Raw genomic sequence first — 14,657 nt, forward strand, 5'->3', positions numbered from 1 at the left:
GTATCCCATAATATATTTGAAACATGTGCAGTTTGCTCAGGTCTAATACTGAGGCACCAACATAAATTGGCTTGTTGAGCATCACCTTGTTCTTCCTCATATGCACCAGAGCAAGCTGCTCATTATAAATAGTCCTCGATTTGAATAACGGGTTTGCTACGAGCCTGCGACATTGTGCTTTGTTTGATATTAGCCTCACATCTACATGATTTCGCACATTCTCCATGGTCTTGCCAAACACCGCATTATTCATGAGCTTGAAGAAATCCTTATCAAGCTCGGACGTGGCTGCGATGCGGTGTTTAGTGTTGACTTCGATATATGGACGCAACCACGGAGAATGCTCGAACTTGAGGATACGGTGAACTGCGTGGACTGTGACCCCTTGCTGCATCAACCACCGGAGATTCTGGTAGTGAAGGACGTAATTCTTTTTGGGTTCGAAATCCATGACGAGCTTCTTCTGGTTGCAATCGGGTGGACACTTGAACTCGGGTGCAGGGGGAAGATCGCAGAACGAATCCTGCAGCTTCTCGGAGAACTCAAGGTCCACCTCGGCGAAGAACCCATGTTTCGAATCGTCGAAACCTTTAATGTTGAAGTTGGAAGGGTCAGCCCACTCGAACCCTCTAAAGGGGAGTGGCTGCATCATGGAGTGCCCATACAAGTTATTCACGTCCGTGTGCATGATGTAGCTGGACGGTTGGGTGGAGTCGTAGCCAGTAGCCATGTGATGGTTGTTGGCGTGCGAGTGTCGCTGCGACACCTGGACCATTCCACCCCGCACGGCACGTTCCACAAACAGCATCATGTCCACGTCCGAAAGAAGCTCCAGCTCAATTTTCGTCACCAGAAACATGGCTGACCATGCCAGTCCGGGGAGACTATAGAAGTAGGCGGGATCCAGGTGGTAGATGGTCTTCGCAGTTGCACGAAACGCCTGGATCACGTCGGCGAGGAGCGTCACATCAAGTCTGAGGTAGGCGTCGTGGTAGTCTCCGAGATTTTGGCAATCCAGCTCACACCACATGGACTGAGCATGGTTATAGTCATCCTCAGAGATGCCCGAGCCTTGCAGTTTGCTATAGAAGTTTGCTCGAGGAGGAAGCGACGTCTCCGCAAACTTGGTAGGGTCTGTGATGTATTCGTAGGGGTAGACCCCCTTACGCCTGAAGAGACCGGCGTCCAAGTTCGGAAAATTCGCAGAGGTGATAAGCATTTTCTCGTCGCTAAGCTTCCCCGCAAGAGCATCGAGGCTGGCTGGGAGAAACCTCAGGGAGTCGAGGAAGCGAAGTTCGACGGTAGAGTCGGATTCTGGGATTGGCACTCGTTTGCTCACACTGATGTAACGCTCCTCGTTCTGCGCCAGGACGTTGATTCGCTCGTTGTCGTACCCAAGATGCTTGATCAGGTGGTGAAAATCGTACCCCGAGCCGTTGTGAAAAAACACAGGGATGAAGCGCGGGTCCCGGGCCAAGCGGTTGCAATCGTTGCACCAAGAACCAACGTACCTACCGTTAAAGTGATCGTGGTGTCGGACTTTACAGTTGTTGGCGGTGTACTCCTTGACGCAGACAGGGCAAGCAATGGCCTCGTCGTGTCTACGTTGATCGTCGGGGGTCAGTGGGAGCATAGACTTGGGGGTCAACAGCACCTTCCCTATCTCGATAGCCTCGACAACCATCCTCTCGAGGAAGTGTTTGGCAGCGTCGGGACCACGGTACACGTAGGGCTCGGGGGCGATGTGTTGGTCTCGTCGCACGACAACGTATGCGAAACTGGATGCCTCGTGGAGTTGGTAAGGGGTGGTGGAAGAAACTTCAGGATCGGGATCGCAAGTGGACAGGGGTTTGAGGAAGGCCTCGAAATCCGTGATGATGATGGCGGGGTGCTCTACCATGGCACCGTGCATGTGGAAACGTTCCACGGTGCCAGGTTCGGGTAAGTCTGCCAGCCCAGGTTCGTTGGCATTGCAGTAGAGCTTGTGGTTAGCAAGCTTCTCGGCAGCGATGTTGCGGCCTCTGATGCGCTGGTAATCCTGCCATTCTCGATTACGAAATTTAGACAAGCACCTGGGACAAACTTCTATGTGGTGTTCGTCTTTGCTCAGCTGGCTCGAAACAAGTCTAGAGAGAGAACGGATGAGGGTGTAGTGATGGTGAGTTTCATTCTTGATGAGCAGAAGGTGAATTTCCTGCGCACCGTCGTCGTCTACGTCGCTCACCCGAATGGGGTACACCACATTTTCGTCGATGAGGCCATAAACGTTGATGGCCAACCGAGGGTTGTGTGTACGGGCCTCAAACTTGCGAATGTCCGAAAGCGCCACCGGATAGTCAATCCCAGCAATGGCATCTTCCAGCTCAGGCTCGTAGGGTAGGTAGTGGTTAACTCGGTATGGATGGTTTTTCCAGTCGACAGGGTGCAATGCTGCAAGCACAGACCAGAGAAAGCACTTGGCGTCACTGTTTTGAATGTTCAGGACGGCCTTTTTATCCTCAATCGCTTCTGGTAAGCGGACGTAGCTGGAGGCGGAGAGAGGCACAAACTTGGAAAGTTTGACGCGCAGCTCGTGAGGCTCACCACACAGCGAACCCCCCGAGCCCTTAGCTTCATGTTCTTCTTGCTTTGCCAGCAGCTCCTCGACAAACTTGTTGTAGATGTCCTCGAGGTTGTCGACATCCGCCAAATGCAGCGTCTTCGCCTTGGTGTTGTGGCAGAAGCTGTAAATTTCATCAGACGGCTTCTTGTACCAGCAACAAAGCGATGCGTAGAATTTAGTGGAGGAGTGCGTAGCCAGTGCATTACTAAAAATAGAAACTATTTCTGCTTGCTTCTCCTCTAAAAAGCTACGCACGTCGCATGAGCCATCCGACAATTGAATGTAATCTCCTAATATTCCCCCAAAAGCAGACCGGTCTGCTTTTATCGCAGGCTTGACGCGTTTAGCAGGTGGTGCATTGATGGAGGCTGCTTCTGCCTTCCTCTTGGTTGAGCTGGTCGACGGTTGAGCCCCAGATGTATTTTTGCTTAGACAAGTAAGCTTATGCTTCTTGACATACGCAATTGTAATGTATTTATTGCATCCGGAACACAATTCGGTGGCAGCCAAATGCTTGCTTGGCACGCAGGTGCGACAATGTCTTGCAAAATTTTTGCTTGATATGGCTGTTTTGCACACAGGGCAACTTTTCATGGAGCGCATTTTTTTTTGGGTATGTTTATTTATATGTGATCGGTTGGTGGTGGAGCGTTGTCTTCTTCAAATATGTGCTTTAATCAACCCTATAAAAAAATTGAAAAAATATATAAGAAAAATATGATTGTAGATAGAAAAAAAATAAATATTGTATGCATGTGTAATTCTATTTAGCTTATTTTTGCTAGACACAAATCTTCTTCAGATTTTATTGCCCACTAATATATTTTTTCTACCAATTTAATAGAAGTGTGAAACTATGAAAATGTTCTGAGACAATCTTCTCTAGAATATTCTTCCCCAAAGCTAATGTTAACAACCTGTTGTAATCTAAGCATCGTGTGTATTGCATCCGGCGAAGCCACGCTAACGCCCAAGCAGCTCGCTATTATGTACCTGCACGCTCCGGATATGCTGATGATCTTCCATCCCAGCTCGCTGTTGTGTGCCTGCATTCTCCGGTTATCTCGCTTGCTTTGAAACAAAATATAAATAAAACAAATTGTATACACCCAAGCGACCCGCTATTTATGTATTTTGCACGCTCCAGATGTTGCGGGGTAGGTGTATTGACGAGGCTCACCGTTGTGTAATTTTCGTCGTCCCAAGGCTTACGTATTGTTGATAGCACACGCAGAGAGGAGAGGGAGCAAAATTGTAGTTTTTCTAGATGTGTTTGCGCCATAATACAGAAATAATAAGAGGCGCCAGCGCGTGCACGTGTGTGTGTGTGTGGCACATCGTTCCCGAGAGAGGTTTACAAAAGTCACGATATACAAACATTAGTGTCCCCGGGACTTGGAAGATTACGATAAAGTGCATTCGTACTTCAAAAATGAGAAAATGCATTATTTACTCATCACGCTGTGCCAGCACAACGAATAAATACGCGAAACGTAATCTACCGATAGGCGCGCGCGCGCGTGTGTGGCACATCGTTCCCGAGAGAGGTTTACAAAAGCCGTGTCCGGATTGGCAAGCGCTCCATCCCGTTCTCCCCCGTTGCTCTCGCGTGCACTCGAAGTCGCGTCCAAGTCGTCCGAATCTGCATGTCCCCTTGTAGTACGGCTGTCACTTTTCCCGCCAGGTGTCAGCCCGAACTTCACCCACCGCGCTCTGGGGCGCAAACAAACATGACAATGATTTCCACCTAACTACTCACATTAAAAAATATAACACGCTATTTCATCATTTACGTTTTCTGCATTCATTATCGATAAAATATTAAAATATAACTGAGTTTTACATCCTCTAATCAGTAAATATTGTCTGTACAAAATGAAAGTTAGAATATGGCTGCCAAGCGCAGCGTCACAGCGAGTTCAAGCGTGCATCTGTCGCGCCTCCCTCCGACTCCACGTCTACCGCAAATTCAGACAACAGAGATTGGCTGAGTCCCGGATGGAACAGCGCTCTAGGTGACATCTGCTGCTGATTCGGACGCAACCCCGGCCACTTCTATTAGTCAGTGTTGCCCATTCGTAGGTTAGCTTCGCCTGTAAAATATCACATGATGAAATATTCTTCAGGTAAGTTGGCAACATTGAACCGCAATTGATGTTACCAGTGTTGTCAACTTCTATTTGTAGGTTAGCTTCGCCTGCAAAATATCACATGGTGAAATATTCTTCAGGTGAGTTGGCAACATTGAATCGCAATTGATGTTACCAGTGTTGTCAACTTCTATTTGTAGGTTAGCTTCGCCTGTAAAATATCACATGGTGAAATATTTTTGAGGTGAGTTGGCAATATTGAATCGCAATTGATGTTGCCAGAGTTGCCAATTCCCATTTGTAGGTTAGCTTCGCCTGTAAAATAATATGTGGTGAAATATTCTTGGGGTGAGTTGGCAACACTGATCGCCAATTGATGGCACTCAACCCGTGCACCTCCACTAATCAGTGTTGGCAACTCCCATTTGTAGGTTAGCTTCGCTTGTAAAATATCACATGGTGAAATTTTCTTGGGGTGAGTTGGCCACACTGCGAGAAAAGCCTCAAGCAGTGTTGCCAGCTCCTTGCTTGAGGTTAGGTTAGACCCAAAAACAAAAACCTTGGTGATTTTTTCAAGTGAGGAGTTGGTAACACTGCGAGCGCCACCGAGCGCCATTTTCGGTTGGTCAACCGGCTTGATCCTACTACTCTGTAAGTTAGCTTCGCCTGTAAAATATCACATGGTAAAATATTCTTGAGGTGAGTTAGCAACACTAAACCGCAATTGATGTTGCCAGTGTTGCCAACTCCCATTTGTAGGTTAGCTTCGCCTGTAAAATATCACATGGTGAAATATTCTTGGGGTGAGCTAGCAACACTGCGAGAAAATAAGGCTCATGCCTTACGAGAGCAAACCGTTAACATACACCATAAAAGGCTACGCCTCGCTCGAGCTGGCAACACTGCAAGAAAATGAGGCTCGGTGAGATTCGCAGTATTGCCAGCTTTTTGCTTTAAATTAGGTTAGACCGAGATAAAAACCTTGGTGATTTTTTCGAATAAGGGGTTGGCAACACTGCGAGCCTCACCGAGCCTCATTTTCGGGCGTAGAACCGGGCCACTTATACTACTGGGAGAAAAAGGAATTTTAAATTCGTCGTTGAAATCTTCAGTGATACTTATTCTAAAGGTAAAAGGTAAATATAATCTACGTGCATTGAATCATGCTGTGAAGGTACACAGGGGTCAAAGGTGGAGCTCTCCCACCGTTGAAAGACCACAAGGTGAATGCAACGCGGTCCTGGAAACTCTCCCTTCTGAAGCAAGACGTCATATGAGTTGCAGAGGCGGGTCCCGTTCCTCTGTAGGCAGGGAAGAAGTGAATTGGTGTTTGCAAAACAACAATATTTCATGAGCTTTAGAATATTAGGAGGGAACATTTAAGAAAGTCAACATCTTCTAAAGTCCAAAATTTAGCACTAAAATATTTCTCTAGAGCACGGTTTACTTTAGTTAGTCGTTAAACTCACACCTTGGAGTAAAAAGTATTTTGACAATTAGGCTATTATCAGTCCTTCTGATTTTTATCAGCCTGGCGTGCAGCATTTTTCATTGCATTGTATGGGTCATACGTAGATAGCTCGGTGGTCGAGCGTGTTCAGTGGTATACTGGCGACCTAGGTGCCAATGGATCCGGGTTCTATTCCCTGTGTGAGGTGTAAGGCGTGACGTTTGTGAAGAGTACGAATTCCACGCAGTAAAACCCTGGACCGCATTCTGCAGAATAATGAGGATCTGGAGCCCAGATGCACGGACAGTATAATCCTCTGCGGTTGCGTGTTGGCGCCCTGCATGCTAAGTTGCCCTTCGCAACATCTGTTTTTAACTAGGGTGTACAGACTTGAGTCTTCAGACGACGGCAGTTCTAGTATTTGCCTCGACTGTACGTAATCACTGGCGTAGGCCGAGGGGGGATGGTTGAAGGGGCTACGGTCCACTCCGAAATTTTAAGAAAACCAACATTTTCAAATGAAGGCAGTGAAGAACTGGGAAATGGGGGACCAGAGTGAGTGTTAAATGTGTTGACGTGTCCATAATTTAAATAAATCAATCAAGTATTTTTAAGTTCCGGCCTGCATGAGTCAACCTTTGTAAGTGTAACTCATAATTCATCTTCGTCGTCGCCAATAGTGGCTGAAAAGCGATGTAAATATTAATGAATGCAAACATAAATTCTAGCTCTACGCTGCAGCAATTCTGACCACCTCTCGTACATAAATCAATTTTGTATACCTTTTCTCCATGTCGATGCTTCTCAACAATATCTGGTTAGTAAAGGTAGAGAATGAGAGAAAGGGAGATGTTTCCAGATGTTTCCAGCTTTGGCTGCAAATCGCTTCTCCCATCTGGCTAGAACTCGAGAAAGACCAAACTGTTAAAATTCCAATTTGGAGGCATTACGGGAAATATAACTTTCATTATTGTAGTGGTTCTTTCTACATATTTTATTTTTTGAGAACACATTCCAGGGTGGTCAGGCACCATTGGCACCCCCCGTGCGCAAGACTATGCCCTCACATATCAATTTTCATTTGCTTCATCTGTAGAAGAAAGTATTGACAGTAACCAAAATTAGCGATGTTGTTTGAAAGTGTGTTAATATCGGGTAGAAGAAGAAGAAAAGAAAGCATTATTTACACTGTTACTCTTCCTTGCACTCGTATTGTGTTTCGTTTGTTAACTGGGACCTCCCCGTTGGTGTAGTGGTAACGTCGTCGCCTTGTAATCAAGGGGTCCCAGGTTCGATAGCGGATGAAGACATAGGAATATAGTGTTTCGGGTTCCACCTTCAACTGTAGGTCTAGTCCCGATTAGCCACACTGTGCATAAAGTGTACTTAAAACACAAAGTCAATCAATGAATCGTTTGTTTACTGAACGGTGCTATTCGAATATGAGCAAAGCGCTTTCGTTACTTACGAAAAATGCTTCTACTTTAACAGAATTATAATCGAACCTTTTTATATCTTTCAGCTATGATTGCTTGGAAAAGTTAAAGGACGTTAGGATTGTAAAATCTCGGTGGACTCATTATCTTAGCACCAAAAATTCTGGGTTGGAATTCCTATGTCAGTTTCGTATCTCTAATGAGGCAAATAGGAAATAATTTGGAAATATGCTCTGCCCCAGGTTTCTCTGCAGCGGCCGAACGAAAGCAAGTCTCTGCGCAATCAGTCAATATGGAGGACTGACTAATGAACGCGTGCGAGGGAACGGGTTTGTGGTAAAAGTGAACAACGACCACCCTTTCCAGCAGCGCTCCGCTTACTCACTCTTCCCCTTTCTTGCGCAACCTTGCTCCATAGATACCCGGGACAGAGTATAGAGAGAATTGGAAGAGACAGCAAACGTGCCATTTTGGTGGCAGAAGTCCTCACTGCATCTACGCACAGTATCGGCAGTTTTTAAAAAAAAACAATGGCATCTATTTGCGTTGGTAATACATCAAAAGGTAAAGAAAAGCAAATGCTGTTATTCACTTTGTTGATGTCTTGTTAAGTATTTTCCTATCTCGTTGTTGTTAACTTTATCGAAAGAGATTTGTTTTTACTCTGCAAAAGATAAATCGTAATTTTGTCACGCCTTTCATGTATCCTGCAGCTAAATATTGACAACAGTAAAAACGCAACAAAACCAGTGTAACAATGGACTTTGGCCACGTGTGTAGAAATGAACGTTCCTTTCAACGAAATTCGCACGACTCCACCGCTATCTTTTACTGGCGCCTAAGAATCTGGACTCTGGAGTTGTTTCGCCCAGACATGCGTGCTGGATCTGCTGTGAGAGCTCGAGTTTCGGGTTCACTTCCAAGTGAACGAGAGTAATGTATACACCCAAGCATCAGTGGCGTGTGCAGGGGGACAGTTATAGTTGGGAACGCAATACCCCCAATTGATTCAAGTTCGCTGCACAATTAACGTGAACTGCAAAGAAAGATGGGATAATAGTCTGACTGCTGTCCACTATCGCAAGTCACGTAGTGGTAACGGTATCACATGTAACGATGCGGCGGTCTGGCGTTCGATCCCCATTAGAGCCTCAGTGGTTCAATTTCCACTGGATGATATTCATTGCGCGAAATCACACCCACCGTCATGGCCACGATTTCGGCAAACGTTTCGGGGTGTTTTTTTAACACACTTGATAGGCATTGCGCCTACAGTATTTGTGGCAGTGACTGAAGGTACGCATATAACGATTACATTCTAAATGCAGTTCTTCTTCATTTTGTTTTAGTCTCGTAAAGATTAACAGACTATCTAAAAAGATGTGTAAGGCCTCACACACTCTTCGATCACGGCCAATTTGGAGGTGATGTGATCAGCACTACGTTCCTGTCGCCTTTACACCCCAGAGTTTTACCTCTAGTTACCCACCATTTATTTGAGGCTGGATGAGCTCCAGTCGCTTTACGCGGGGACAACGGCGGAAACATTTCGACCTTAGATCATCCAAGGGACTCCCGTGTGGCAGACAGGCGCCCTACTGACTAGATTACATTATATTGTGCATAACCATTATTTATTTGGAATCAGCCCCTCCCCCGCGCCCTTAATTAAAATGATATATTGTTAGCACTAGCTTACCCCGGGGGGGGGGGGATTCCAGGCCAACCAAATTCTCAACTGTGGACATTTGTATTTAAAAAATGAAAATAAATTAAAATACGTTGTAATGGTCCCTACCAATATTTCTGAATTACTTTTGCTCATACAATGATGAAGGTAACGTACATAGGAGGAAAATTCACGCTGTGGGCCTATCAGTATGTTCCGCCATGAAACTTGTGCCTGTAACAGTGTACAATTGGTTGATAATTATGGTAATTAATGTAGCTATTATAATTACTTGAGAACAGCACATACGAAAACAAGAAATACCATTGATTCAACATTAACATGTAATTTTGAGGTCTAGTGAATGATAAAATGTGTGTGAGACTCGTGTAATAATTGGTTCACATGATGGTCATTTTGCAATTATTATATTTGTTATATAAGTTATATGAACAACAAAAGAAGAAATGATTCATTAAAAAATTGTTCCATGAATTTTAATTTTAATGTTAAAAAGGAAAAAAATTTCTGGGCCTCTGAGGCCCCCTCAGGTATGTTAATTTCTTGTACGCCAGGGGAAGCTAGGGATAAGAGAAACCAAACTTATTCCAGTCTTAACTGTAGTTCTTTTGTAAAACAATGGTTTTATGCTTGCAATCATGTATTATATGGTATTGCTGCAAGGGTTCTTCGCTTTGGCCAGATTCCCATTCATTCAACAATTTCGCTGCCACCTTTCCTCTTCTGTCTTTTACTCCTGAGCTAGAATACAATTCAAATGTAGTCGAAAAAAGGTATAGGCTAGGTGATGTAATTTGTACCTCTTTCATCTTCGATTCCTACAGATCATAAAATTGTAAAGTCACGACTTCAATAACACAAATAATTTTCGTCGGAATAACAGTTTTAAGTAAGTTATAAAAATGGCTACAAATTGGCCGTGCTTCAACTCTAGATATTAGAGAACCAAGTTATATCATTTGAGCAGGTAAAAATACAAAATACGTATGTTGATAGGATATACGTATTGTAGAACAAAGTGAAAACTATTAAAACCAGTGAAATTGAAATAAATCTACATTTCTCAAGTAAGCATGAAGGAAAGGAAAAGTAACGCACAATTCTTGCAGTAATGATAAAATAAACTGCTCACAAAAAGTTTTGCATCACCAACAAAAACTGTATTCCTGGGAAGAAAATAAACATACAATTGCTCAATCAGTACAAGAAAGAAGAAAACGTGGAAAACATGGGAATGGCATGAAAAAGAAAGTTCACACTAATCCAAAAAAAAAGAAAAAATGACACATTGCTGAAGTAGCAAAGGGAAACAAATGGCACAACAATGCTATCTGCCTATTTGTTATGTCAGACAGAATGTTTACCAACCGGTATGTCCCCCTCGAGCTGCAATGAGGTCTTCAACACGCCGGGGCATGCTCGCAATAAGATGATCAAGGTCATCCTGTGGTAAACGATCCCATTCCTCCTGTGCTGCCAAAAGAAGCTCACGTGGAGAGTCTGGGAGCACAGGACGGTGTGCCACTGCATTCCTCAACATGGCCCAAGCATGCTCGATACAATTCATGTCTGGGCTTCCTGGCGGCCAGGGCATTATGTTAATTTGGGTCTGCTGCAGATAATCTTGCACCACCCCTGCACGATGTGGCCGGGCATTATCATCCATGAACACAAGAGTTGGACCAATGTTCCGACGGTATGGTTCCACAGTTGTTTGTAGGATGTCTCTGATGTAACGCGGTCCTGTCAGTGTCCCTTGAATTGCAATTAGGGGCGTTCGGCGGCCATGCATAATCCCTGCCCAAACCATAATGCCACCTCCTTGGAATGGATGAACAGGTTGCACATGACGAAGTCTCTCCCGCGGTCCTACGCCTCTCCACACTCTCACACGTCTCGAATCAGGCCTCAGACAAAGCCTACATTCATCTGTAAAGAGTACACATGACCAATCTGCAGGTCCCCAATGCACATGTTCGCGTGCTCACACGAAACGATCACGCTGTTGGTTTGCACTTAGAGGTTGCCGACGCATGGGTCTTCGGCAACGTAAGCCTCTTGCTCGCAGTCTATTGCGAACAGTCTGGGTCGAAACACGTACGCCTGAGGCTTGTTGGAGGTCATTTCGCAACTCATTTGCGGTCCTGGTATTGTGCCGCAGGGCTGTGATTCCTAGCAAACGGTCCTGGGCTGTTGTTGTTACCCGTGGTCGACCTGAACGGTGGCGATCTGCTACTGTCCCACTGTCTGTGTACCTTCTCCATGTTCTGCTGACATCGCTCTGTGCGATTCCCATCGTCGCGGCTACCGCCCGTTGTGACATCCCACTCTGCACGAAGGCGATAACCCTTGCCCGATCGAACTGCGATATTGTACGCCTGGGCATGTCTACAACGCACCTTCACTACTTGAGTCTCTCTACGTAAGTGGGAGATATAGCCTTGACCATTACCACCCACAATACTGAGATGTTCGAACACACAAATATGCTCAGCTGGTCGTGGCTGTCGTCTGAAGAGCGAGTTATGCGGGGTTGAATGGGTATCTTGCACAGCTCAGTGTGCTTTCTCACAGCTGGCCCAGTGGGACATGTTGCTATTGTTCTTTCTATCATTTCTTGGGTGATGCAAAACTTTTTGTGAGCAGTTTATTACTAATTGCGAGAGCTTAACCGTGAAACGATTGCCCCGCCATCGATATGGAGACACACGGGAACGAGTCATACAATTCGACAAAGACTGCTAGGCCTCTATTTTGACGTGAACCAAGCTTCGTAAGTTCTTTTTAACAAACATTGTTTGAATGTGCGCGAGCTACACCTCCGCAGTTCTATTCACTGGGAATGACCTACTAAAAGCGCGAATTTTCATGAAAGGCTAGGATGTGAGTCAATGTGTGAAGAACCCCGTCTCCTCGGATTAAAAGCGCGGAGTTAGAGTAGAACCCAGAGCCCCCTGGTAGCAGCAGAATTTTTGGCGGATGGAGTGGGGGAGGGTTGCACGTAATATTTCGTTTATACTGTAGGAAAGTTCAAGTCCGTGCTTCTCAAGTAAGACATGGATGCCGAAATATTGAGGACAGCGACAGAGTGCTGAAAACAACTTTTCCCACCCTCTTTTTTTACTTTTTTTTACTAGCGTTTTGGATAAGATTGATTGATTATTTTTTGTTTCAAGTCCACTTTATGCACAGGAAGGCTAATCGGGTTTTGGATAAAAGTATTTACATTTTGAAGGCATAGTTTCCCTTCCTTGTAGGAATAATGCGGTGAATTCAGCAGTCCTACATAAAAGTAAAACATTTTACCAGTAGTCTTTAGGTGAGCCTACCTACAAAGATTTAATTTTCCATAATTGTAATTGCTAGTCAGTTAACAAAGCATACACCCTTAATCCACCATCGTGGAATTAACATTTCTTTTCGCATGCATATCTCAAAGTTAGACTACAGAAACACAATTAATTGACTTGGTGTTTTAAGTCCACTTTATTCACAGTCAGATTAATCGGGACTGGACCTACAGTTTAAATTGGGATCCGAACCACTAGTGCCTCCACCGGGTATCGAACCCGAGACCCCTTGATTATACAGAAATACAATGACCGAAAATATGGGAATAAATAATATCACGCATGAAACAGCAAAATCAAGTTAAGGTTTTGCAACTGATGTGGTGAACTGCTCCGTGCAGACTTGAAGACGCCAATGCAACAGTCTCTTTTCATCTTCCCAGTTATATCGTTTACGTCTCGGAAATCACTCCCGCAAGCCGGCTCTGTGGCTGAATTGTTAGCGTAGCGTGCCACAAAACACACGGTGTCCTAGGTTCGCATCCCGGTTAAAAAACCTGGACATGAAGTTGTGTTTGTTCCAACAGCCTGTTTCATCATTCATCCTAGCCTTCACATTATATGCGACATTTGCATGAAGACACAACATTTGCTGCTGTTATCTACTTATTGATTTTATTAGTTTACATCTCGCTTCTGTCTCTTTTGGTCACGCGAAGATTAGGGTGAAATTGAAGCCAGGCAATGACGAATACGCATGGGCGGTTAGCAACACACAGACTGAGTGTGAGTCTAGACGCCGAAGCCCCGTTTGTCTGCAAAATGCACACTCTGTACTAATAGCACTTGTATAGTTTAAAATATCGATACATCTGATTAAAAATATTCATTAAACTTCGTTGTCCTTTAAAACTGCCACTTTCAATATATATTTCGCCATATAACACAAATACCGCAAACGCACTAAAGGAAAACAATAGCCACACTGGACGCGAACCAAGAAACAAGGATGTTGATTTCAGCCTTCAATATCTCTCCACTTGACTTTTAATTGTTGGCATTCAAAATGTTTACATTCTTATTTCGAGGAACAATTGTTTATATTCGAGCAATAAAATTGTACATATTGTTTGTATCACGTGACCTTTGAAAATATGGTCAGAACTTATGGTAAGAACTTATTTAAGCGCTAGATACTCCTTCGTTCATGAAATTAGCAAGAAAAAGGATTTGACATGTTCTATTCTGCTATTATAACAACGTTAAGAAATTTTAATAGTCCATGGTCTTCTTCACTTCTGCTCCTTCAGCTTCTCATTTTTGTGTGGCCCTAGGTATCCTAGTACCAACCCCCCGCCCCCCTTCCTTGAGTCCATCGTGTCATACCTAAAGGAGACGTTGTCATTTAGGCGCTTGAAGGAAAGTCATCCCTTACACCCCGCTCCTGTTTGTGGGTAATATTCCCACCCTTTCAGTGGCGTGCCCATAAATGTAGTAAAGGGATGTGATCATAACGAGATTATGAGTTATTTCTTACCACTCCTGGATCATGCAATTTTTTCCTAAATTTTACGTTTTCTTAAAAGGAAAGTTGCTCTAAAACCCCTTGTACGAGTAGATAGGCAGCTGTTCCATAACTTCCAGCTGGCATATCATAACCCAGTGACAGAATTCGGCTCTGTTTAGCGTGAAACACAATACAAGCTGACGTAGTGGTTAGGATAACAGACTGATTCTTTAATATTTTCCCGCTCATCTTATAAATTAATCATCTATATAACAGTCACAATGAATAAACTCCGTGGCGAAACTGTCCTTGAATAACAAACGCCTGTTGATTGGTTGACACGTGATCAGAACATCGAATCGCATTGCCGCTGTTATCTGGTTTTCTCGATCGGATCCCACTAATTCACGTAGCTTCCCAACTGGCTTCAAGAGCCAGAAATGTTCGAGCTCCCACCGGTAAATAAATCTGTTATCACGCTAACTTGATTTCTTAGTTTACTTTATGCTAAGATGGGCTAATCAGGACTGGACCTACAGTTTAAAGTTGTATCCGAACCACTGTGTGTCTCCCCCGGGTATCGAACCCGGAT

General features: G+C 44.4%; 1 protein-coding gene across 1 annotated transcript; it reads right to left on the reverse strand.

Annotated features, from left to right (window-relative positions):
* Positions 1-11,252: 11,252 nt before the first annotated feature.
* LOC145998640 (uncharacterized) lies at positions 11,253-11,654 on the reverse strand. Its single transcript, XM_083135107.1, has one exon. It carries the CDS (start codon positions 11,652-11,654, stop codon positions 11,253-11,255), a length of 402 nt encoding a protein of 133 aa, XP_082991233.1.
* Positions 11,655-14,657: the final 3,003 nt, after the last annotated feature.

This window comes from Lepisma saccharinum, chromosome 14 (assembly GCF_977018435.1).
Source record: "Lepisma saccharinum chromosome 14, izLepSacc3.1, whole genome shotgun sequence".
Taxonomy (NCBI): domain Eukaryota; kingdom Metazoa; phylum Arthropoda; class Insecta; order Zygentoma; family Lepismatidae; genus Lepisma; species Lepisma saccharinum.

Bases quoted from the DNA above. Each gene is read 5' to 3' on its own strand.
- LOC145998640 (XM_083135107.1), bottom strand. From the start codon at position 11,654: ATGCCCAGGCGTACAATATCGCAGTTCGATCGGGCAAGGGTTATCGCC.